This window comes from Chionomys nivalis, chromosome 23, assembly GCF_950005125.1.
Source record: "Chionomys nivalis chromosome 23, mChiNiv1.1, whole genome shotgun sequence".
Taxonomy (NCBI): domain Eukaryota; kingdom Metazoa; phylum Chordata; class Mammalia; order Rodentia; family Cricetidae; genus Chionomys; species Chionomys nivalis.
This window is the reverse complement of record NC_080108.1, coordinates 9,017,572-9,044,299: the sequence shown is the minus strand read 5'-3', so window position 1 is coordinate 9,044,299 and position 26,728 is coordinate 9,017,572. Positions and strand designations below refer to the sequence as shown.

At 35.3% G+C, this 26,728-nt stretch overlaps 1 protein-coding gene across 5 annotated transcripts in view; it reads right to left on the bottom strand.

Moving 5' to 3' along the window:
• Nucleotides 1-852: 852 nt before the first annotated feature.
• Nucleotides 853-26,728, bottom strand: part of Nox4 (NADPH oxidase 4) — a 91,476-nt gene continuing 65,600 nt past the window's right edge. For 3 of the 5 annotated variants that reach the window (XM_057756059.1, XM_057756061.1, XM_057756063.1), the window contains 6 exons: nt 25,133-25,214; nt 15,360-15,479; nt 13,148-13,256; nt 10,854-10,922; nt 9,606-9,706; nt 853-2,962 (listed from right to left, as the gene is read on the bottom strand). In XM_057756059.1, the coding sequence (XP_057612042.1) occupies nt 2,842-2,962; nt 9,606-9,706; nt 10,854-10,922; nt 13,148-13,256; nt 15,360-15,479; nt 25,133-25,214 (602 nt within the window). In that variant the 3' untranslated portion in view covers nt 853-2,841. Of the gene's footprint in view, nt 2,963-5,624; nt 5,690-9,605; nt 9,707-10,853; nt 10,923-13,147; nt 13,257-15,359; nt 15,480-25,132; nt 25,215-26,728 lie in introns of those variants that run through there. The other 2 variants (XM_057756060.1, XM_057756062.1) reach the window with 2 other exon arrangements.

Sequence of the window (26,728 nt, the reverse complement as noted above, 5' to 3'; positions counted from 1 at the left end):
CACTGTTTCTTTCTTACCAGAAATTAACCCTGAAAAGAGAACTAAGCCTCAAACATGTGTACGGGTATAACCTCCCCTCTCCCTCTCCCTCAGTGTTGTAGGGGAAGCCCAGCCAATAACCTTATTTATAGGGTGTGGTATATGTTTATACACATGCATGCACACATACATGGAATCTGATGTCTCCTGCTGATTTCACAGACAAAAGGCACACATGTGGTAGACACACACACATATATAAATTCATATATATGTTTATATATATGTATGTATATGAACCTAACTTTTTGGTCTTAGTTATATGTAAAACGACAGCCTCTTCCCTTCACCTAAATGAGATGCAAAATTAAAACCTAATACAAAGCATCATTGAATTATTTACTTAGCAGCATATAAAGAGCATTCTCTCTCTCCACAAAGAAAACTATATATTTATACTATAATTTATGGTATAAATCTATAAATTATTGATAATTTCTTCAAAAAGTAAAGGGAATGTGCAAGGAGAATGACCCAAAGCAGAAATCATGTTCTCCAGAGGTTCTTTGATATATGATCGTGCCATTTGAGGATGTGTGTGGCCCCATATTATGTTCAATATATTATATATCATAGCATGATTTACATTATGTTCTCAAATAGATATCTTACATAAAATAATTTGTATTTTGTATGGCAGTAATGCTTGTAATTCTATACTTGGGAAGAAGAGACAGGAGAAAAAGAAGTTTAAAGCTAACTTTGGCCTTAAACAATTTTTTAATTGTTTAAACTTGAAAACAGTTTTTCTATACAAAACAATGTTTCAAAGCAAATTTAAAAAAAGTACTACAAATATTAACTGAACCCAAATGAAAAATCTTAACCCAGAGTTATAAGACTAGACTATAACATTTATAGTTGCAGAATCCAAATTCTTAAGGTTATCGTAACAAATTGCAGACATATCTGTTATAAAAGAGATTCATGGACACCACTTCAACTTTATATTTATTGCCATTAAAATTAGGGATTTAAAGTATACATGAAAATAACCACCACCATAGAAAGAATTTGTCAAAACAAACAAAGCTGTCTTCTATATGTGTGATAAAGCTTTAATTATATTCCTGCTAAAATAAAACTATTTTTAACTTACAGATGCTTGAACATGCACTGGAATTTAGATCAGGCAAGGAGGTCCATCCCTCATGGCAGATAAGCTCTGAAATACCATTGTTCTTTTCAAAATGTTTGATCTGAATTATTGAAATTTGATGAATTCACATAATCACATGAATGTCATGATTAATAAGGATTCATTATTGTATACAAGCCTGAATAAACTCGTTTCTTTTTATGAGTTCTTTCTGATCTGTGTCTGAGCATTACCAAGATGTAATGATTTTATATGTGTGTGTGTGTGTGTGTGTGTGTATGTTTCTCTCTATATATGTCTTCAGAGCTCAATCTACATGAGCATTGCACATTGCCCATATAAATGATAAGAAAGTGTTTCAAGGCAAGAAAAAAAAATATGTGTAATAAATACACATGTGGTCATTTGACTCTAGCTGTTTTAGTATACTTGTTTGTTAGTAGTGAATCATACCAAAATCAAATAATAACAGCATTTACCATTGTTACGTGACATACAAAAGACTATCAAAAATAAGGCAAGGAACTGATTACAGCAATGTATTACACTTGATAGCATTAAGAGCTAGGTACCGGACAAGCTGTACGAATATCTTAATTATTAAGTTTGTAAAGTAGATTGTCCTTCTGATTCAAGAATATTAAACAATGAACTGACTGGATCACAAGAATAGGAAATTTAAATCTAATAACTCACCATGATATGAAACAGTGCAAAAACAGTATTAGTGATTCTTAACTTAAATTTGAATAAATAGTGAAATAGTCCCACGTTTCTAGGAAGGAAAGTGAGGGTCGCACTGCAGGAATGTAACTTCAACATCTCTATCTGAAAGCAAAGGGAGAAGGGGGAGAGAGGTTTTGTGCTTCATTGTTCCCTGCAAGATTTGCTCTTTGGTGTCTACGATTTGCTCTTTGGTGTCTAAGCATAAACTAAGCAAAGCACTTTAGGAGTTTTCATTACTATGCAAAAGCACTAAATTGAGCAAATTAGTGATAAGATCGTTCAGTTAAATCATTGTGTGGAAGGCCTGCTGAGGGAATGCATATTTCCCTAGTAGAGGATAAGGTGCAAAAATAAGAAAGCAGATATTGTATCAACATGGGCAGATGGCCTGGGAGCCTGTGCAGTACAAACAACACAGGGAGACAATAGAGTGAGCAGAGAAAATTATCAGTGGACATGAAGTACCCGTATCGATACAAAGTTTTGTGCTGCCTCTTCCAACTCCAAGGGTTGGCCAGGATCCTTTCCAAATGAAAGCTACTCCTCTTACGCAAAACGGAGAAAATGAAGTTTAGTTTCAATGAATTTTTAATTTTGTTCAATCTTGAATCTGCTCAACCAAAAAACAATTTAAGGAAGACTGAGGCTATCAGCTTCAGAGTAAGTGAGTTCAGCTCCTCGCAAGAGAGTTCTTGAATTTCCCATAAAAATCAACAGTGTGCATCTAACAGCATTCTTTTTAATTTGCCCATCAAAATGTGAATCACCACATCTAATATTCTTCAGGGCCTCTTTGGCTCGCAGATTAAACATGTCATTTTGCAACATTCTTTGCAATCTCATTTTAAATAATCATAAATAATAAAACCTTGATATTCTTTGGCGTAGCACAGTTGTTTGATTCAGCTAAGTTTCCAAGTCTTAGAAATTGCACTGTTCCTTCTTTATAGTCCTCAAAAGATTAGTTCCCTAAGGCTTCAGCTGAAGGATTCTTTGTTATATTCAAATCTTGTCCCATATGAGTTGCTCCGGTTACTTATATTATGAAGAGTTTTGGAAATCGAACTTGGTCCACAGCAGAAAACTCCAACTGTTTTCCTGGAAAGGCAAGAAATGGGTAATCAGGTACAAAATTCGACAGAACACAGCAAGCACTGAGCTGTATGAACATGGGTTTAAGGTATTGGAAAAGTTAATTTCATGCTGCTTTACATTTTAAAACAACTTTCCAATTATGACATTCATGGTTGAATTCAGAACAACTGTGAGCATAAATTGGCTGGTGGAAATTATGCATGCATCTAATACTTTCACCACAGGCCAGTGGTGACCACACTGAGAGAAAGGGTGAATAGGTGACAACTGTTTAATTGGCGTTTTATGAATGTTGTTCTAAACTTTTCACACGGAGTTGCATGAGCCGTAGTTAAAAAAAGAGACTGAAAATCACTACCAGTTGGAAAGCAGCATTTTTTATCGACCTGGGGGGAATATATATACTGCTATATCCATGAAAAATGACAAATGGGCTTATTATTCTCTAACATAAAACTTCCTGCAATAATCAAAACCATGCAGCTGTAACAAATAGAAAACATAAATTCCAAGAATTAAATATTTCAATGTGATTTCCCTCCAAGGTTTATTGATGCACACTGGCTTCCTTCTAGGATATAAAATGTTTAAAATTACCTATTCCAACTTAGACAAATGCAGAAAGCCCCCATTACCCCAGTATAATGGAGAGCAAAAGACAAAGACCAAAATTTATTGAAACATACAAATACAGAAAACAGTTATATTAATACTTTTCACTTTGAAAATTAAATTAAGAAACGTGAAGATAGAACACTTACTTGCAGCAATGATGGTAAAATGGAGGCATCCTCTTCCATTAAAGAAGCAAAAAAAAGGGCTATAGGTACATCTCAGGGTTAGTGTTGTTGCCTAGCAAATGGGAAGCCCTAATTTTGATCTCCAACCCCGCCATTATGACAAACCTACTATTGTATAAACTTCATATATATATATGAGCATTTATATAAATGTGAAGTTTATATAATACTTACACATTGGAGATCTTGTTACTGCAGGAAGCCACAGGCTGACAAATAAAAAGCTCAGTGCTAAATTTGGCAAACCTTCCCTGAGATAGATAGCTTTCGTTGTTTGAGATAAATTATCCACAGTCTTACCCAGCTGTAAACTCTGAGAGCTATAATAAGGATTAGTTTGGCAAGATATGACCAAGGTTGCAATATTTGCAAAAAAAAAAAAAATGTGTAACCAACTGTTTTCTGATTAGATTTAAGACCCACTTCAAGGGAGGAATGCATGCCTAGTACTATAAATCTGGGTAAGAAACCAAGGCAGGGCAGCTCACAGGCTCTACAGATGAACCCAATACTCAAAATCTGCTAAATGAACATAGTACTAATCTGCCCACTCAACTCATATCTTTATACTCATAAATTGGTTCAGGTCTCAAAACTCAGCAGGAGATGGTGCAATGGTTGGTAGATAAAGTAGAAACTTACAACTGGCAAAGTGAAGAGAATTGATGTCTAGGGAGGACTTTCTCACAAATGGGGCATCGATTCTACACACCCTCTTTTTAAGGTTCAGGGCCCATGATGGAAGAATGGAAGATTTTAAGAGCCAAAGTACAGGGAGAACTTGGCTAAAACTCTTCTGAATATGAGGGACTACTGTACTCATGAGTTCATGGTGGCTGTGTCTGTCTGCACAAGACCTACTCAAGTACAGGCAGGTCAACATCGCAGCGTGGAGGTGGGGTTCAAGAACTGCTACCCTGAACTGAGGAGTTATTGACAGCTGATGGACGTTGGAGAGGGACAGACAGTTTTCTTTAAGGGTCTGGTCCCTGGTACATCAGTTATGCTCCACTAGAACCTCTAGCACACACTGGACTCGGTGTTGCTGTTTGAAGAGGATGTTAATCGGGGAGAAGAGGAGTTGGATGTGAGAGGGCTTAGGAGGAGTGGGAGGCAGAGGTAATCAAAGCACACCTGATATATGTGTAAAATTCTCAAATGCTTTATCTTTATCAAATATCCAAAAATGTGTGAAGCAAGTGTTTCAGAAACTGAACACATAACTAGGATCTTGGGGAAAAAATAAAGAAACAAACTAAGCCTAGGTTTATCATTGCTTATTACCCAGCAAAAATCTGTATGCCAAAAAACACTGTGCAAAACCTCAAAAGTCTCACTGGGTTAAAAAGACAAAAAAATGAGTTTACAGAGGTCAAAGCAGTTATAAGCCATGTAACAAAATAAAGAAGAGATAGATCTACAGCAAGAAGCTCCAAAGTTCTGGAAAATAGAAACCTCGAATACCTGGCTGAAAAATCATCTGGTCATTTTCAACCATATAAATTTAGTCAAAAGACTACAAGAGATCACTAGGTCGAACACTTCTCCACATTGGGAGAGTGCTGTGGAGAACTCCTAAAACCACAAACCGGAACGGAAAGACATGTGCTTCATGGTACCTGGGTCATGTTCCTAAGATTCCCCTTATTTGCAAAGGGTAGTTAGTAAAGATGATAAAATTAGCCTTACTCTTCAGACTGATCTACTTCTGTACTAAGAAATCTCACAGGAAATCTTTAAAAGAGCAAACTGAAATAAAGTAGTGGAGTTGTATGCTGCAAGTCCAATACAGTTGAGAAGAAAAACTATATTTTGCATTTAGCATCCAAACCTTAAAATGGGCAGAACTTAAATGTTATCAGAAGGGCCTGAGTAGATAGGTGAATATTACATCACGTGTTCAGCATATACCCCATCTCTTTCTCTCTCTCTAAAACACACACACACACAATAATATAAAGGAAAGACAAAATTTACTTAGAATTATTATAGACTGATTTGTTCCCCTCCATTCTTAAGTTAAAATCCTAACTTCAGTGCCTAAGATTGTGACTATTTTTGGCCACAGGACTGTTAAGAAGATGATTAAGTTAAAATTAAACATGAAGAATTGGCTTGAATACAATGTAAGTAATATATCTAGATGGAATTTTAGCACAAGTATTGAGTAAGAATTGGGGGAAAAGGTCATATGAAGAGGCAGAAAGAGAACAGCCACATGTAAAACAGGGGTTCAGACAGTTTTCTGTCGCTGCCAGTCACCTCACCTGGCTATAAACGTCATTCCTAGTTTTTTGCTTGTTCTTTGTTTCAAAAGTCAAGGAAGTATTAAAGAGATTAGAAGTTATAAAAAAATCATGGTTAATATTTACCCATAGGTTTCTATAGCCTGAGCCATCCTGAATCCAATAATAATCAAGATAATCCCCAAAGACATGTCTACTAGTCAGTCTGATTGAGAAAATTTCTGTAGCAGGGCTTTCCTCTCAGATGACTCTAAGCTGTGTTAAGTTGACAATTAAGGCTCAGCAGGATACCATCTGGTAACATTTAGCTTCTTCTAGGAAGTCTACAGTTGGTTGGTCATACAAGAGTTGACATTTTAGTCTGTTGGTGCTTTGAGATGTCTCTTCACTGCAATCTTACATACATGTTTTGAGACAAATACTGACAATTTTGCATTTCATCTTCTGTTTATGATGCATAAGACATGGGTTTTTATTCTCTGCTAGGTATACCTAAGTTTTTTGTATTATTTGTATTAATAAGTTATTTTATTATTCTTTGTTGTATTATTTTCAGCATTTTCTTAAGGTTCATGTGATTCATGGATTTATGGGTTGTGAGGCTTTTTTTTACAGCAAATTTGAGGGATGTTTTGTAGCTAATTCCTCAGCTTTGTCTTTGTCTTCTCTCCCACCGGGGCATCAGCTGCACATGTTAAAATAGTTGCTGTTATTCCCAAGTTCGCTGGTAATATTTTTCTCAGTCTTTGTTTTCTACAGAATTTGATTTGTATAGATTCTAATTTTATAGTTTTCATTTTGTTTCTCTTTTGTTTTTGAACCTATCTAATGTATTCATTGCTTTAAAAACTTTATTAAATTCCAGAAAATGTACTTAGGCTTATTAATCGGACAGTTTGCAGCCACAGTCCATTATAGTAGGAGAGACATGGCTGTAGGGGCTTGAGGTAGTGAATATCATCACATTCACAGTCAAGGATCAGGGAGCAATGAAAGTGGCTGCTTAACTCCTTTTCCCTTACCATTCATTCCAAGACAACAGCCAACGAAATGTTGTGACTTTCAGAGTGGCATTTTCCATCTTAAGTAAACCTTATAAAATTCCTCACATAAATGTCCAGAGATTTGTTTCCATGATGACTCTAAGTCCTGCCAACTTGACAGTGGAGATGCACAATCACAGTGGAAAGTGAATTTTTCTCACTCCGGTATCAAGTGAACACAGAGACAGGATCTGTCATCTCTACTTGCCTTGCCAATCTTGAACGTATCCTTAAATAACCTGAATTTCTTATACTTGCCCATATCTCAAAAAGGTTCCAAGCTCACCAGCTGAGGAGTGGGATGAAAAAGGGTATGAGGAAGGACATATGGGAGAGACAGACAAAATTAAGGACCATTTGAGTAGTAGTATGGAAACCTAATACGGTAGAAACATCCTCAAGTAGGATATATGAAGGTGATCTAAATGAAATCACCAAATAACAGGGAGACAGAGCTGCACCTGGACTATTCTTGTATCGAAATGAAGTTTCCAGTACCAGGATTGGGTAATAAATATCTAATTGATTTGTTAGCCAAAAAGTATCCATTTGAACTCCCCACATAAACCAAGTTGTCGGCAAGACTGTAGTTGGCTCGTCTCAGCTCATAGTCAGGTCCCATTGCTGAAACCAACAACTACACAACTCATTGAACATAGAGAAAACAAACTAGTGCCTACCTAAAAACTGTACCCCTAGGGGCTAGTGTTCTTAGTACTAGATGGCACTCTACATGTTACCAAAAGAGAAACATAAACTCCAAGTCAGCTACAAACCCTCTACTGTCAACTGCATCCTGCCTGCAAGACAGATTAGCGCAGTGGTGGCACACAGCTTGTGGGAGTAACCCACCAATATTAATGGTCTTTTCAATACTTTTATCCTCTGTGCATTCATGGCTTGGAGGTCTTCTTTAAAGCTTACCCTCATTCAAGATGGTCTATGCACTTAAAATCAATCAATACCCTCTGTATATATCAAGATGCGTTCTTAAAATTACAAAATTTTCAACTACATTCATGCACCACAAAATGAATTTCAATCAAAGATTTGTCATACATTGTAGTGTTAAGAAGCGGCGGGGCTGTGTCCCGCCACCAGGCTAGCTTTACCTGAAATAATTACACGGAAACTGTATTCTTTTAAATACTGCCTGGCCCATTAGTTACAGTCTCTTATTGGTTAGCTCTTACATTTTGATCTAACCCATTTCTAATATTCTGTGTAGCACCATGAGCTGGCTTACCAGGAAAGATCTTAACCTGCGTCTGTCTGGAGTGGGAGAATCATGGCGACTCACTGACTCGGCTTCTTTCTCCCAGCATTCTGTTCTATCTACTCCGCCTACCTAATTTCTACCCTATCAGAGGCCAAGCAGTTTCTTTATTAATTAACCAATGAAAGCAACAGATAGAAAGATGACCCTCCTCCATCATTTCCCCTTTTTTTGTTTAAACAAAAAAGAAGGCTTTTATTTTAACATAGTAAAATTACATATAACAAAATAGTTATCAAGCAAGAATTACAGTTACAATATTTATATCTATTTTATCTTTTATCATAACTAAGGAAAACTACAACTATGTATCCATTCTTCAACTCCATCAAAGACTCCAGAAGGATAAGAAATTTTAAAAACACAATTACAATTAATATGCATACTTGATGATATAGAAGTAATACCAATTTAGCAATGAAGGCATACATTTTTCAGGTATAAAGTAAATTGAATTCTGAGTTGCTAACAAGAGCTTCTTCATTTTCATAGCCAAGGAGTTAATATATTTCTATTCCAGGATATATGTTTAAAGTAATTAATTGCAAAATGTCCACATCTGCAAAATTTTTAGTACAACTTATAAAACATCTGAAAATTAAACTCATGTTCTAAATTTTAGATGTTCATGGACACACAGCTTTCAAACTATTTTCGGTATCTCATGGCTAATGCAGTTCAATCTGGCAGTTCCAGTGAACATATATGACTGGTTCATCTGTTCTAATGTAAATGCCTTTCCTCCCACCGTTAATTCTGCAGGTCACAGACACATCTATAACACTAAGACTCTTCGTAGAACCTCGGCTTCTAAAAAGGAAAAATGCATTTGGAAATAATTCTTGTTTGAATAGTTAACATAAAAATAAAAGCTTTGAAAAAACTTCAATCTGATAATAAAGTATAACAAATTAATTTCTGAATGTAACCATTGCTAGATGTATTGGTGACATTCCTTTGTTTACCAAAATGACATTGAAAATTGTTTACTCCAGTTGCCTGGCATATACCATATAAATAAATATCCAAGTAAAAGTGAGTACAGAGATTTAAAAATAGGTGAGTCTAATTACTAACCATTTCTAAATCAAATTTTAATTTTTTGGTATTCCCTGCTTTTAGGGTGGTAAATATCTGACTTCATCCTTTGACTGAATGTTCAAATGACTTTGTGATTTGAAAACATATTGCAATTCATCTTTAAACATTTCATGGAAAGCTCCAGAAAGATTTTAATTTGTTCTTCAGCCTTCTGTCAATTTTATGAGGCGCATTACTTACCCTCTGTTACATTTTGCTATTTCATCAAATAAAAGCCTCCACCGAGGACGTCCAATAAAAAGTCTACAGTTCAGTGTGTGATATTTTTCTCCAATTATCTTCTGTCAAAAAGGAAGCACATGTTTTATAAGATGTAGTTTTGAATAAACACACATTTCTCTTATGTGAATTCACCTGGACCATATCTTAACTTCCCAATTGCTAAGACAGAAGGTAAGAAATGGAAATATATGAAGTACAACTATTTCAAAATGTCACTTTCATTTTCTTTCCCTTTAAAATTCATTATCCTTTTGTATGCCATTTTTATAAATCGCTGACATACCTAAATTTTAGTTGTTTCATTTTTAATAAATTCAAAGTAAGATAAAGAACAAATTCCAGTTCACTACATACTATTAAATGGGCTCAAAATTAAATGTCACTGACATATGTTTGTATGTAAGGATAGTTGTCAAATTATGCTCATTATATGAGTAAATTAACACAATTTAATCACAAAATTTCGGAAATAACTGCAGACAAGACATCCCAAAACAGCTGAGCTCTAATGGGCTCATTTTACAAACAAAAACACTCTTTTTAATTGTCAGTCAATAGTCAGAAGAAACACATACAAACACACACACATAGAGAGTTGTTTTTTTTTTTGAATCTGGAAAAAAAACATTTGCCCCAAGATTCATCACATTTTATACAGCGAACTGATATTTTTAAACATTAGTTGTTTCACATCAAAATATCAACACTAAGAGCAGACATTGTCCCAATGAGTTGAGATGACACCAAATGCTGTGTGGAAATGCTCAGCACACTCTCTTATCGTAAACAAGGCAGGGTAGCTCTAACTGTTTCTACATTAGATTCCTCTGCGATGGACCAAGTTTAATTGGGCATGGCTTTGTCTTTGCTCACCATAGCAAAACTGCCCTCTATGGAAAAAGAATCACAAGGTTGGACGCTTATTGCTGCCGTCTCCCTAGAGACAAAGAACTTCAAATCAACCGCAAAAGGAAAGATGGAATCAAAAGGTTTGCTTCAGCATGCTGTGAGGGGAACTGAAAGGCACAACAGGGTTGACTTCAAGGACAAGTAATGAGTCTTCTGGACAGATTCCAAAAGAGGTTTTCCTTTAGGACACTTCTGCTCAAACCTCCTGCAGTAATTTTTTTTTCCAGCACAGTTCTTCTAGTAAATCTTCCATTATCAAGGGGCTCATTTAATTAACAATAACATCCAGCCACATACCTGAATCCCATCTGTTTGACTGAGGTACAGCTGGATATTCACATAGTCAGGTCTGTTTTCCTGCCAAAACTGAGAGGAACAAGACAATGAATAGACTCATTTAAGTTCTTTCCAAATGCTCAGGTTTTACCTAGCATATGTGATTCTATAACACAATAGATAATTTGGCTTATCATTGTAAAATGAAAGTAGACATGGAGTTGATAAGTGATTAATAAATACACAGATAGACAAGCGACAGGTGACAGGTTCTTATATTCATACCTTGCTCTGATCTAATGCTGATATTTAGGGATGATGATGATGGCAGAAAAAAATATGTACACCTTAAGATACAGTATAAGTCATTCTAAGCACCATCTTATTCCTACTAGTCCCCTTTAAATATCCTTTATTTTATTTTCTGCGAGGCCCTAAATTTTAACCTGTGGCTTCACTCATCAATAAACATAATTTTCATTTAAAAAGACAATAAAGATATAGGATGTTCATCATAGGGAAAAATCAAAACAATAAAAAGTAGACATGTGCCTTGCTTTACGGTCACTCACTGCCGACTTTCCTCAAGTAAAAGTGTAGGGGACAAGAGGCAACCAGCAAAGAAGCAACCTAGAAAAAGTGAAGCAACAGCTTTCCTTTTCCTCTCCCACCTGGAAACATTTATTCTCCATTAACTATTCCAACTACCTTCATATTTGGCTTACATCACATCAATTAGAGAGTATTTCTAAGGTACACTCACATTTTACTATGTGTCCGAATGTTCTTTTTCAGGTTAAAAATAATTTTAGTGTACAAACACACTGTATTTTGTTTCTTCATCAGGCACAAATGAGATGTTTGCATGTTTGGAACATTGTGAATGCTTCTAGAAACACTTTGTGCAAGTCCATATCTTCAATAACACTAGATTTGTACTTAAAACTTTTTTTCCTAACATAAAGTCTGAAGTCTACCTTCATCTAGAGTACCACACGCATACATGCATAATGAATACACATGCATGCATGCAACACATATGCACACGTGAACACAACTCTATTGCTGCATTTCTTGCATTTGGTTTAGTGGATACTCCTGAACTCATTCCTTAAACAGACACTCTGTCAGCAACACTGATATACTTCTATGTCCTTTTCTTTTTGACCCAAATTGCAATCTCAGAATCAGACACACTGCATATTTATTGGTTTAGTTGTCTGTCCTACTACTAATATAAGAAAGATGAAAACATGGCTATATTTTGTTACCTTCTATATCTTTAGATCCTAATTCACAGTTGGCAGTTAATGATATTTGCTGGATGATAAAAGATTGATTCCATGTAGAAAAAAATATTGCAACGAAGCATGTGAATGATGATCACTGAAGAACTTTTTACAGTTAAAAAGTGCCAACATTAAGGAATTGACAAGTCAGTAACAGTGAACCATGGAATTCTCCACAGCAGTAAAGACAACAAATTGATTCTATGCTCACTCATAGAAAAAGAACATTTATGATGTAGAAATAAGTTTTCAAATGATTTGAAGAAAAACATAAATAACATGCTAGAACTTTCATAATTCTAGCGATATAGACTTTATATAGGTAAATTAGTAAGAGAGGTTTGACTTTACTCAATTGATGTGAAGTATTTATAGCTTTATTTATATAATTTATATCTGTATATCTCTTTATACATAAAAATTAATGGAAGGTATTAATGACAGAATAGGTGAAGAATGCATATTACTATTTCTGAGTAAGAAATAAAAAATTGATTCTTAATCATGTATAATGGATCATGAAACTTGCTATAACATTAAAACAAGAATATGGGACAATCTTATTATAAGTGAGCTTAGAACATGATGTAGTGTCTGTGGTGGTCCCTTCATCCCTCTTCTCTCTTTTCTCATCACTTCTAGCCATGTGCATATACATGTATGTGGAGTGTTTTATGTTAAAATGCAGAAACACATGTTAAAGAATGTCACAGGAACACACATATATTTGCAAACATTCATATCTGAGAGGATGTACATCTGTTTTTGTTAGATATTACCTCTGGTTTTAGATACTATAGAACTTTTTATTCTATAATGGGTATTGCTTGCTTTTAAAATATAAAAATATTTGGGGGGTGGAGAAGAGGAGTGGGGATAGGGGGAGGGGAGTGGGGGAGGGGGCAATATTTGGGAGGAGGGGAGGGAAATGGGAAACAGGGAGCAGGTGGAAATATTAATTAAAAAAAGAATAAAAAAAATTTAGAAAATGAGATAACTAAAACATAATAACCATTCTAATAGTACCTTGTTGTGTAACATACAGAGCAAGTCTGCAAACCACTGGAAGGACCGGATGTCTCTGCACACCCAGATAAAGTACAGTCTTCTTAGCTTGTATGGTTTCCAGTCGTCCCTTGAAAATCAAGAGTGAAGCCGTGACTGGAACTGGATGAACAATACAAAATTCACCTATTCTTGAACATTTTCATTCATAAGCAACCACTAAGAGACAAACAAAGACGTCCCAAACCCAGTCACTTCCATGTCAGCATGCTATACACTATATGCTATTACTGTCAGTTACTGTAAACAATACATTGACTCTATGATGTCATCAGCTGCTAAATTTATCAGTATTATATACACATCACCTGCTTCCACTTTGAGACCATAAACTGATCTATTGGATAGGAAGAGCATTGGCTCATGAGTCTCAGAAAAACAAGTTCTCTATTCCAGTGAACTGTATCATTGTGCAGGAATCAAAAGGTCATTCGGCCTTGCCCTCACTTTTAGGCAAAAACCATTCCAGAAACTTGGTTGTTTATCCCTTTCTTAATACTCACTTAATAAAAATTTCACAACCACACACTATGTAATACATTCCATTCACTCTCAATTCCAAGTCACGATGCCTACTTATGACTATGAAGCAGACTTGAGGTTAAGAAAATGTTCCTATTTTTATAATACTAAATATCAAAATAACTTGTAATATGTTGTCAGAAACAAATGATTTATGGATTGTAACATGCTTATTTTTGTAAGAGTCTCCAACATGTCCCCAAATCACATCCAGTAGAATACTTGAAATGAAATAAAATATTATTCAAAAATATCTTTCATTTATCTTTTGTGCTGAGACAAGGTCTAGCTATGTAGCCCAAACTTATTTTGAACTCGTGACACTCCTAACTAATCCAAAGGAGTGTTGATCCCTCTGTTTCTTCTTCCTCCTTCTCCTTCTTTTTAAAATATTCCCTCAAACATTTTAAAGTGAATTTTGTCTACTTGAGAAGTGAATGGAAGTGATCTGGAATCACCTTTTTTTGCTGTTACTGTGTGTTTTTATGGTGATGAATCAACCTTTGTTTATAATTCTGGAGCTAAAGTACTGAGAGTATGTCCCATTCGGGCAATCTCAACTTTGACATTTCTTTTCTTCAGTTTGTTACAAATTTGCTAATAAATGAAGGGCTGAGGTGATGAAGTGTTCATCATCTTCTCAAAGGAGCTTTCCCTGGTCATACTCTTATAATTACCCCCAGACATTTATTTTTATAATCTATTCAACATTTTTTTGCTTAAAAAGTTTTTATGAATTAATTTTAGACATGTATATAATGCATTCTGGTTATCCCCCCCCCCCCAATCCTATCTTCTCTCCCTCCATCACTATCATCTTTCCTTAATTCGCTATCAATCCTGTTCCCAGATTCATGACTTTTGGTTTTGTTCTGTGGTCCATTTAGCTTTACCAGAGCCATTTGTGACCACAGGATTGAATTAACCATTGGAGCCTGCTGTGGTCACCAGTGGGCACAAAACTAAAGACATTGACTTTCTTTCCCCGAGTCTACCAGTAGCATGTAGTTTGGCAATGGCTTCATCAATCCCTTACTACTGATGTGCTCATACTTCTGAAGACTCAGAAAGGCATGATTGCAATGGTTATGCTTTGTCCAGAAGAGGACATTTCAATCCTGGTCTCTATAATATCTATTCTTTCTGCCTCCCTGTTCTAGAATATTCTCTGATCCTTATAGAGCTTTTCATTGGATTTGATATTTTCAGAAACAATTCGCCTTATAAATGTGTTACTTTATTTTAAGTTGCTCTAATTAAATGTTGACTTTCTAACAGCAGAGTCTATGTTTCCATTTATTGTTTCACCCCCAGTAACTCTAAGATTAATTGGCACAAAGGCACCCCAAAGTAACTGTTCACAAAATGAATGAACAATGGCACCACTGTGAGGAGGTCAAGTAAGAAGGCCTAGGGTGTGTAATTCTTAATAGGAAAAGAAGATGGATTTCTTTTTCCAGGGAGCACGCTGGGTGCTGCAGCTCATGGACTGTGAGTTACAGAATTTTTCACTTCACTAAGTAGGGAAATGAAATTTCTTTGAATAGCGAATAAGAAAACTCTGTAAAGAACTATTTCATATATAAACTAGAATTATTTGAATATTGGTACTTCTCTGTTTGGAGTAACAAAATAGATTAAAGTGACATACAGCAGAGTGTTTAGTATCGATGCAAACGGAGTGACCCCAATGCCTCCGGCCACACAGAGGCTAACTTCATAGTTCAGTGACTCCTCAAATGGACTTCCAAATGGACCATCGATGTACAACCTATAGAGAAGGTGGACAATGAAAATAAGTTAATTTCCTTATAACATTTACTATTCATGCTGAATCCAAATTCTATGTACTGTGATATCTCAGGCATTATCTCTTTGTTACTTACAGTGAGAAGTCATAAGAAAAAAGCAATTTGTTTTGAACAACTGATAGCAAAAGAAGAAATTCCTTCCATTTCTACATTAACCAAAAGTTTAGGAAAGCATAGGAAAAACTATTCTGTAAAGGAGTTATTGGCTAAAGTTCTGGTAATGTTTCACTATGACAACTGACCAAATGAAAATACCAGTTTCTTCACTATGTTTGAAACTTAATAATGTACCCTTCAGTAGCAAGTACTCTGTCACACATATTTACTCACATATACACTATATGGACTGGAAATCAGAAAAAGTAGAAGAATCTTATTGTTCCCTCTCTTGCTCTAGATAAATTATTAAGTATAGGAATTAAAAGAAATCACAATAGAAATTGTCCTTGATCTGTGAGTGCTTGTGTGTGTGTGTACATTTAAACATCTTTAACTGTAAGCAGAAATCACGAATTGTCTACTTAGTATCCATCCTTCTTTTCGTAGTAACAGCACATTAATTTTATTCAGGGAAGCGAATGTCCAGCCAAAACACCACATTTCTCAGATTCCATTCATCTGTTTTGACTGTGTGGCTATTTTGGCCGATGTGGAACAAGTGAATCTGGAATGGAAAGACTTCTTTTATTTATTTTATTTTTTTGATTTTTCTAGACAGGGTTTCTCTGTATCTTTGGAACCTGTCCTGGAGCTAGCTCTTGTAGACCAGGCTGGCCTCAAACTCACAGAGATCCACCTGCCTCTGCCTCCCGAGTGCTGGGATTAAAGGTGTGTGCCACCAGCGCCCGGCTGGAAAGACTTCTTATGAGAAGCTGACTCACTTGGGTGCTGTGACTCTTCCCCTTCACCCTTCCTCCTGTATCCCCGATTTCTAAAAGGTCTATTTTTATGGTCAAATAGTTATCTGTGATGATTGCAGAATAACCATATTTTTATGGTTTGTGTGATTTCAGCATCTTGACAGGAAAGAAAGATAGGCCTTATGTATAAAAGACACTTGCATTGAACTGGCTTTTTAGAGCCCATTCCTTATGGAGGAATATCTTGCTCAGCATAGATACAAGAAGGAGGGCTTTGGTCCTATCTCAAACGATAAGGCAGACATTATTGACTTACCAGCTCTGAGTAATAGATAGGGAGTGGAGTTGGGATGAGGTGGGGAGTTGGGAGGAGGGGAGAGAGAGGGAACTGAGATTGGTATGTAAAATTAAAAAAAGAAAGATTGTTTTTTTAAAAAGAAGCTGCCATTCTATAACTTTTTTTCCATTGTATTTTTTTTTCATACAGAATACCTGTATAGAAGGCTGTCTACCTTCATGTTTGGAGGTCATTTAAATAGAAGGCCACTTAAGACTATACATGTGTAAATTAATAGTTAGGTGTCTGTTAAATGTCTGTAAAATAAAATCATTAACAACCATTGTTTTTAGAATTCTAGCCTTTAAGATACTTAGTCATTGCTTATATTTAATGTTTTTTACTTTCATGCTACTAGCTTTCTATTTCAGGTATCTGTGAGTATATTGGGTCACAGGGATACTTCTATTTATTGAGCTCCAGATAGGAGCAATTTGCTATTTCTGGGACAAGCAAATGCCATTTCTCATCACTGGTAACTAAAAACCATGTTTTGTCCCAGAAATGGGAAACAGACTGAATCTCTGCCTTGTTGCTTGAAGGATGTCATCCTAGAGATTCAGTGCCTCCACGGAAGACGCTGCATATGAAGGAAACAAACACGTTCCACTCGTGTTTCACCATTCTGCACCACCTTCAGTGCTATTGCAAGGTTAACTATTCACACTGACAGAACTTAGGCCATCCTAGGAGATACGTGTGTGCTTTCCTGAGAGAACACTTGCAAATGTTGTTTTTGAAAAATACTGTATCTAATAGGAAAGAAATTAAAACCCCCTTTTATCTCAACAAACAAGCATCAAAATTGATATGCCTAATACAGGAAGACATCCTACGACGACATATCTTATACAATTACATATGTACAATTCTTACTCTGTCTACTTAACTCATATCTTAATTTAGTCAGCAAACATGAAATATGTGTGAATTATTTGTATGATGATGTTTTTGATTCAAGACTAACAATGACTTGAGACGTACCCTATAAATTTTTGCCTCTTCATCTATGCCACATTGAATGAGTTATATAACAAATAAATTAATTGAATGCATTGATACCTAAAAAGACGATACTGTCTTTGCAAATTTCAGCAATAATATTTATACTTTATTTCATCAACAAATAAGTAAGAGGAATCATGAAAAAGACCTTTCTGCTATTTGTCTGCTTCCAAAGCAACACATCCTCCTCCCTCCTCACATGGCTATTCTCTGGTGTTTTGTAATAGCTTTGAACACAAACACTAGAACTTGAAGTTCCAGTCACTTACTAGGAATGAGATCACCGATGAGCTACTTGACCTTGCTAAACTCCATTTTCTTCATCCATAAAAGAGACAAGATGTGATGAGACAGAGAAAACCATTAGGAATTGTAGAATGCAACCCAAACACCAGAGATCGTTTCTACATATGACATCAGTGTATTTATAGTATGCCATTGGGATGAGGCGCAATATAAACTGAAGAAGTGGACTAAGCTCAATACAAGGTGGGAATCGTTAAGGATTTATTATGATGGATCTCTGATAATCAGTTGCTTTTCATTAGAAACAGTTTTTAAAATTTGTTACAAATTAATACATATAAATGAGGTCCCATGTAATATTTTGAAAACTGAATTTACTATGAAATATTTAAATCAGCTCAGTCACATAGAATTCAAACACACACATACACATATACACACGGTCCAAATAGTGGTGAAGGGAAAAGATTACAAAATCACTAGTGACTGGTTCCTTAATTGATGAGACCTAGATTTTTTTTATGAGAGGTAGAAAGAGAAAAGAAAAAAACAAGAAATCTAATTTTTTACACATTAACTTCATTAATGTGCAAAATAACTTGGTTTTCATTTATGAGTAGTAGTAACCTTTAGTACCAGATTTTACAATTACATTATATGTGACAAGATTATGGATATTAAATGCAAGGCTTCACTTCTATAAAACTGCAGGTGAGCTATGGACATAATTTTAAACTTCAGTTGACAAGTGATGGAACATTCTACTATGAAGGACAGCATATCTAAGAGAAGGACCTATAAATTTCCATGGTTTACCCCAAACTACATATGCATATTCTACATTTTAATACGTTTCCCTTAAAAAAAATTCTCTTCAGTGCTTCTAAATTGTGTTATTTGTTTGTTAAAAATGGAGTTGATTAAAGAATCAGTTGAGATATTTTAAAAGTATTCTCTTCAGGCACTTGCTGTTGCCTCTCAAGACCAGACTGATATTACAATTGCCTTTGACAATTTGAGGAGAAAGTTTCTGTGTAAATAGTAAATGTCCTTACTACGTTTTTACAGTAGATGATAATCATCACACTTCTGACTCTCAGTCCTTTCCAAGCACCACACCGCTTGCTCTGAAGACTTTACCTTCGAAAGCCATAAATAAGTGTATCTTTTCCCGTGATCTATAATTTATGCTTCATGTAAGTAATGTGGTATGCCCCAGTCTGCTTTATATCTCTATAATCAAATTCCTGATATTGGGTAATGTATATAGAAAAAAAGAAAAAAAAACCCATCAAATCAAATTTATATTTCTACTTTATTATATTCAAAATACATTTCTACTTCAAGAACCAAAGAAGCCTTTTAACATGGAACTTTGACATATAACATACTTTAAAAAATCATGATATTGTTACTGATGACAAATATTTATGATCTGTATACAACCATTTCATGCTTACTTTGAAAACTATTTATATATCTTTTTAATTTTTAAGCCATATAAAATCTTTAAAGAATTTTTATTTAAATTTACATGTGTGTGATTGTATGTGTGGGTGTGTGTGCACATGCATGTCATTATATGCCACAGATATGCAGTGGCCCTTGGAGGCCAGAAGAGGCACTGGTACTAGAGTCACATGTGATTTTTTTTCTTAAGGCTTCTCTTCTTAAAAGATTTAAATTAAGAAAATCAACAAATACTTACGTTTTACCTCAGAGTCTAAAACAAGATATCATCAAAATAAAAACTGTTTATTTAAAATTTAATCTCCTCCAGAAGCTGTACTAATTATTCTATATATAACGTCACTGCAGAGTCACAAAATAACTTAAAGTAGGCATAATAAATTACCATTTAATTGTAACGAGAATTTAAATGGCAAAACATCAAGTAATTTTCCCTAGACCACAACTTCTATTTAGGTAATCCTAAATTCCTTTTGAATCTATGTCCAGCATTCCTTTCCTTAATGACTAGACATTAATCACACCAGCCAATCACCACTTATTTTGGTTAGGAAAATAAAGGGCATGTAGTCCTAGACCATCCATCAGGTAACAATTTCTTCTTCATCCGGGAGAAAAATGATTATGATTAACTACTCCCCAGGAGAAGATGGATTTGCAGTTTAGAACACTCAAGAGATAATTACATCAGTAAAATCCATAAAAAGTGGCGAGGGAGCATTAAAAGACTGAGATGGTCTTCAAACTCTGTCTTGCTTTAATGGGTTGTAAACTAACGTGCGAATGGAATTTCTTGGAGGGTTTATTAACACACGCAGATCTCGGCCCTACCCCTAGACTCTCTATTCAAGGTTAATATTCTGGATAAAGCTAAGACATGATGCTCTAACAGCATCCCTGACATCCCCAGCAGAGCTATACTACTGCAGATGATGATTTTGCATACAGTGATCATGGGAGGTCCTGGAAGCCCATAACATTTGGATCAAAACTCTGTAGAGGGCAGGAGACTTAACTCAGTGGTAAAGTTCAGTAAAACACTTGCCCACCTAGGAGCCACTGAGCCTGGAAACATGGAGATACAAAACAAGCAAGCACAGACCTTGCTAGAAGATTTGGATGGCAATATACATGTAAGGAAAGAAACATTGCTAGCAAAACATTAAGTAAACCTTTGAAGACAGAAACCATTCATCACTTAAGGATCTGCAAGGATAAGACTTTTCTGGAATGGAACTACCAAAAAAAGCATATTTTTGAAATTATATTCTTATATCCATTATGGATTGACACATTTAGTTTAAGAGTAGCTTTTAACTTTCATTTTAGTGCTCATCTATAAAACATATTCATCAACTATTTTTGAGGCTATGAATTAACTCTGATATCTTTCTGTTTGTTGAGGATACTTTTGAAGAGCAATGAACAAACAATACTCTGGGTGGGTGGTTTCTATCATGGGATTTTTAAGATTTATTTTTCTCTTCTTTCCATGTTGGGGATCAAAGGCACAGGTTCAAAAACTCCAGGTAGTACCTTATCAATGAAAGAAATTCAACCTGGATTTTTAAGATCTTTTCACAAACGAAGAATTTCAGGACAATCTACTAGTCAAAAACAAAAAAAGTCTCCAACCAACAAAAACCTCACAAACCTTAAGTCCACTGACACTGAAAGGTGTCTGTCTGGCAGGCAATAACAACAGAGGAGGACAAACCAGCAAAGCCTCTCAAGGACTCAAGGACGCAGATGCTAAGTCATACATACATATCTCTTAGACACGCGTGCATCAGCAGAATGTTAGCGGCATCAGGTAAACCTCCAGTCAACTGACTCACATGGCTCCTCTAGAACCGGTTCTTATGAGTATGTCTGAGTTACATAGGTGTCCTCTTGTTTGTTTATTGGTTTTGAACTACCAGCTTCTCGACTTGTCGTATCTCTTAAAGAAAATCTTAAAATTTTAGCAATACTTCAGTTTTTGGAAAATCATTTTATTTTAGTGGTCTGCTAGTTTTCTAAAGCTCTAAAGAGTATATTTTAATTGTGAGTTGAATGTTAGGGGCTGTGGGACTTACTACCTGATAATATTAACAGAATAACCCCCCTTTGACATATTGCTTCCCTAGACTAGAGAATACCAATGGCATCAGAAATATTCATGATTCAATTCTACAAACAAGTCCAAAATTTACATTTTTAGCTATCTTGTCAGCTAGGTATTAGAATTCCACTAGTAAAGATGACCTAGTGTAGGGAGGAGTAGATAAGAGACAATAATTCTTGTTTTGTCTTTTCATTTTAAAAAGATTTCTTTTTAATTTTTGTGTGTTTATATGTCTGTGTATATGTGCATGTTGTGAGTGCAGGAGTCCTTACAGACTGTGGTGAGCCACCTGATGTGGATACTGGGAACCAAACTCAGATCTTTTGCAAGAACATTGCATCTCTTAACCATTGAGTCACTTCTATTATACCAACAATGTAAGTTAAAAAAAAAAAGGGGGGGGTCTATTTGTTGTAAAGAAAATCATAGTTGTGGCTGTGGAAACATCCAGAGAGCATTCATATCACATAAACAGGAACACAACAGAAAGAGCTTCAACCCGACTAATCACCCCCCGCCCCCAAAGAGATCCTATGAACAGGACATCTTTCTTGGGAAGCACAGTAATCCCTGTGACAGCATCAAGCTTGGAAAATGGTAATCAGACCTCACACAGAGCTTTCATGCTGCTCGGAGGCAAGGCATAGGGTTGAGGTAGTGCAGAATGCAGAGAAATGAGGAATAGGATGAGAAATGACTTCTTCATACAGGCCTGGGGTTTCACATCCTTTTCTTTAATACCACAAAGCTGTGTAAAATGGAATTAGCACAGACACTGTGCCTTCCTCAAATTAATGTAGCAAGGAAGCATATTTGCCATTTCCAATCAAAACACAGGAGTAAAGAAAGATATTCATAGACACTGTCACTCATTTCCCATCATGAGGGCAGTAAAAAGAGGTTACAGTCACCCAAAATTCAGACTGCTTCTTCTCTCCTCTCCACCTCCATCTAGTCAGTCACCACTACATTTTGTGGATTATGCTTCCTGACATCCCATGATAGTCACTGAACAGTTCATATCACCAGCACCTCATGGATCCTTTATGGATTTTGAATGGAGATTATGTTATCCTGAGACAATGCTTCATGTTTTACTTTTGGCCATGGTAAGTGGATGAAAATATAGGTTAGCTTTTCTTCCCATTGCTTAAAGCCTTCTCACTATTCTCCACTGTTATTGCAACAAAGTCTAAGTTCTGTTAAATAGCAGACCAAATTGAGTCACCTTCATTTATCTTTATATTCTTCTGCCTAGAGTGTGCCTACAGTCGTGGGTACTGCACAATTATTGTTAGCTCGAGTGCTCCTCAAGCATTTCAGTGGCTTCATATGCCATGTACTCTTGGTTTTGACTAAATAACCTCTCATCTGGACATTTTACTCAAGGACAAAATTAACTTTATATACTTTTTTAAATATAATTTAATATTTCTCCACATATGCCTTAACACATTGATATTATTTATTCATTAAGCTTTTGCCTCTAAGAATTCTAGCTCCCTCAACTAATACACTGTACCTTAGTCATTTTTATATTATTGGTAGTTATGATCAAGTGTCATGTGGCATAGATTCAATACACATTTGACGAATGGTTAGATAAATATATGGGTGGATAAATGAATGAGAGCCTTATAACAAGATTAAATATAATTTGGAATAACAGAGATCTGAGTTTGAGAATCAATGGCAGCACATTACTTGGTTATGATATTTAATTTTTTTCTTCTCAATCCTCTGGAAAATAATAATACCAGGAAAATGATAAAGATTTCATGGAATTATTCACTTAAAGGTATAATATAATTCCAAACACACAAATATATGTATGTTACTAACATTATTTCATTATTAGGGTGATAATAAAAGTATGGTAAAAAAAAATATATTACTCTTAAGTGAACAAAAGCTACTACAGAGGGGGAATTTCTAGCTATAGGACTCTGGACATGGAGAAGAGAAAGGAAGACTACCTTGCTAAGAGATGAAACCTGAAAGGTCATCTCAGGACTTGTGCTTTAGAGATATTACACAATATTATGACTTGAAGACATTTTTAAGCAGCCAGTTGGAAATGAGATTGGGTTGAAACATAGATCTTACTATCCAAATAATTAAGGTTGTTCTTTGGCAGTCAAGCAAAACAATAATTCTGACTTCTGTTATAAATAATATTCCTATTTATAAGTAGGGCATGTTTATCTAGGTGCTTAGCATCTCATAGGACTTAATCCATGTGAAAAGAAAATGGAAATAAGTTTTTCTGCATTTTCACAATACTTTGTCCACACCCACACTAAGCCTTCCAAAGCTACTGTGACATGTTTTGTTGACTTAATGATCCACTTAAACTTCTAGTCTAAATTATGTGAAATTTCTTCAAACATTTTGCACATTAAATAAGGATAAAATATAAATATAGAAATCCTCTAAAAACATATCATAAACCAACATCTTTTCAGACATCATGATGGTGAGCTGAACAGAGACTGAGAAATTCGATGTGTCCCTCCTGTTTATTTCCTCTAACCTAACATCCACATGTGCTTCGCGGTGAGTGTCCTTTTCCTTTCCACATGTGCTTCCTTTCCACATGTGCTTCACAGTGAGTGTCCTTTCCTTTCTTTGAGTCCTCTGTTTTATTCTCATAACCGCCAAATTTATTCATACTGAAAACTCTTACAGAACAATGTCTGCACTTGACTTCTGGAGAACGGGTGTCCCTATTTTTGGCAATGGGTCAAATAGTGGTTCATAAATTTAAGAACGTGATTAAGAAAATTTGTTATTATTTAGAACCATGTTTTCCAGAGTTATTAGAAACTGTTTTTCAAACGACTTTCCCTTAATATTTCTTTAGTTATGTTTCTGTTCCTCTGTCATATAATAAAGCATACATTTCATTGATGAGTCACTTTTTCTACCACATGAGTTTATTTCACCTGAAGACATTTTTATATCCTCTATTGTTAGATTTTTCATGTTCAAAGAATGCTAAAAATTAAAAGGAATCATGCAACCTAATTAGAGTCCACCCCAAATCCCACAACATGCATTAGCTAGAGTATTGTGAGTCTATGTTGGATATAATAGGCTTCATAAATATTAGCCTTTGTATATAATATATGGCAGACAAGTTGCTTTTTACCTTGTGTTTTAGGTCATAAGGCATATTTTTAAACAAAAAAGGTTTACTGCAATTAATCGGCAAAGGAAGTAGAAAACTAAGAGGACAATCTCTATGGAAATATACTTTCTTTAATTTAAAGAATAGGAAATAGAGAATAAGATTAGGAGCCATCCGCTGATGATATGGCATGACTATACAAGAGGCTCATTGCTTGCACAGAGGAGCAACTCCCCAGTCACACAAAGTCCATTGTAATTAGAAGCAGAGATTGGTCTTTTGCATCACTTCTGAGGAGCCAAAGATCAGACATTATAAGTGAGATATTAAGTGGTTTGGCTAAGTTACTCAGGATCTTTACAAAGCCCACAGAATAATTACATTTTGCTTTCTTGCATCAAATTCTGCCAATATCTAGTGCTTCTCTTCTCAACACCCAGTAAACTCCTGCTACTTACTTGGGATAATTTCTAGACTGAATGAAGGGCAGAATCTCGGAGTCCTGGCCAGATGGGGGGAGTAGTAAATCTCGGAATCGTTCTGTCGAAAGAAAACAAAGTAATTATAAATTGTGAAAAGTTCATCAAGAGAATAATTTCAAAATAAAATTGGTTTTCTTTCTACTCTCTGCATGTATTTCATGACTAAAATAATAAAGTAACTGAAAATATTTTTAAAAAGTATATTCTTTGGTATAGACTTGTAAAATCTTATCACTGAAACATCAGAAAACACACAATGATATTAATTATTAGAGATGTATACTGCTATTACTTATATGAGTTGGAAAATATCAATCGTAGCTCTCATGTTATGTGGCAGGCATTTGGCAACAATGGGTGTCATAAGATCAATGTTGGAACTAAGCATGCCATTATACACTGCTGATAATAAAGAGCAGTTATAAGAGCTCGTAAGAGTGATTTAGGGTTATTCTGGAAATGTGAACTTTGCATTGACTATTGTTAAATCTTTCTAGTCCATACCCTGTAGCAACTTTCAGTGTGACTGGGTAGAAAGCATGAGGGTATGCAAAGCAACATTTTTATAACAATCATAAACAGAAATAGCTAAATTTCTCTTAAACATGAGACTAAGAAACCTATTCTATTTGGATAATAGAACACTTACTAATAGAAGTAAACTGAATGCTTTTATTTGTAGATACAAACCGAATCGTGTTGTGAACTTTTGAGGATGGGAATGCACAAAGTATCATTTTATAGAGATAGAAAGCAATGAAATAATGCATTGTGTCAGCACAGTGTATATAAAGCCAAAGAAACCAATGAAGACAATGAGGCAGTCTATTCCATTTCACGGTAACTTTTAGGAAGAGTTAGATGTATTCAGTAATGAAGAAGCAAAAAGGTCATTGTGAGTAATTTTTAATACTTCATATGCACTAATTATGTTATAACGAATGAATGTTTCTCAATATTTCAAATGTACTAATTATATTATCATGATAACTGAATGACTGAGTTTGGAGTAGTCAAACGAGGAGTGGAGGTCATGAACCAAGATTTAGATGAATGGACTTTAGGGCATTTAAAATTCATAAGGAAGGCAAGGAGAAGATATGACAGAGAAAAGAGGCATGAATTATATTAAATGCTACCTTAGCAATGCTAACACTGCCTCAGTGCCTGCATTGTTGAAGTATTTACTGTAGCAAAATTGGGCAAGGTAAATACCATGATTCAATAGTGAACAGCTGAGTCATTGTCTCAACCAGTAAATCTAGAGAATGAGTACTTTGACCAACTTACACAACCAAGCTGCAGCCGTGTGCCAACCTAAAATGCCAATGCTGCTGTAAATCTATTGCCACTAGAGGTGAGCACTCTCCCTGAAATACTAAAATCTACACCTGACGACAATGCTCCTTCCCAGTTACTGTATGCTATATCACTTGTAAGCATAACAGAAGGCCACAAAGGATTCGCGAGAGAAGAGGCATACAACTTCTTTGCACATGTTCAATCAGAATCATTTCAGTTTTCCATCACTATTTTTGCCTTTGTCTCACAGTCTTTACAACAACACGCGTG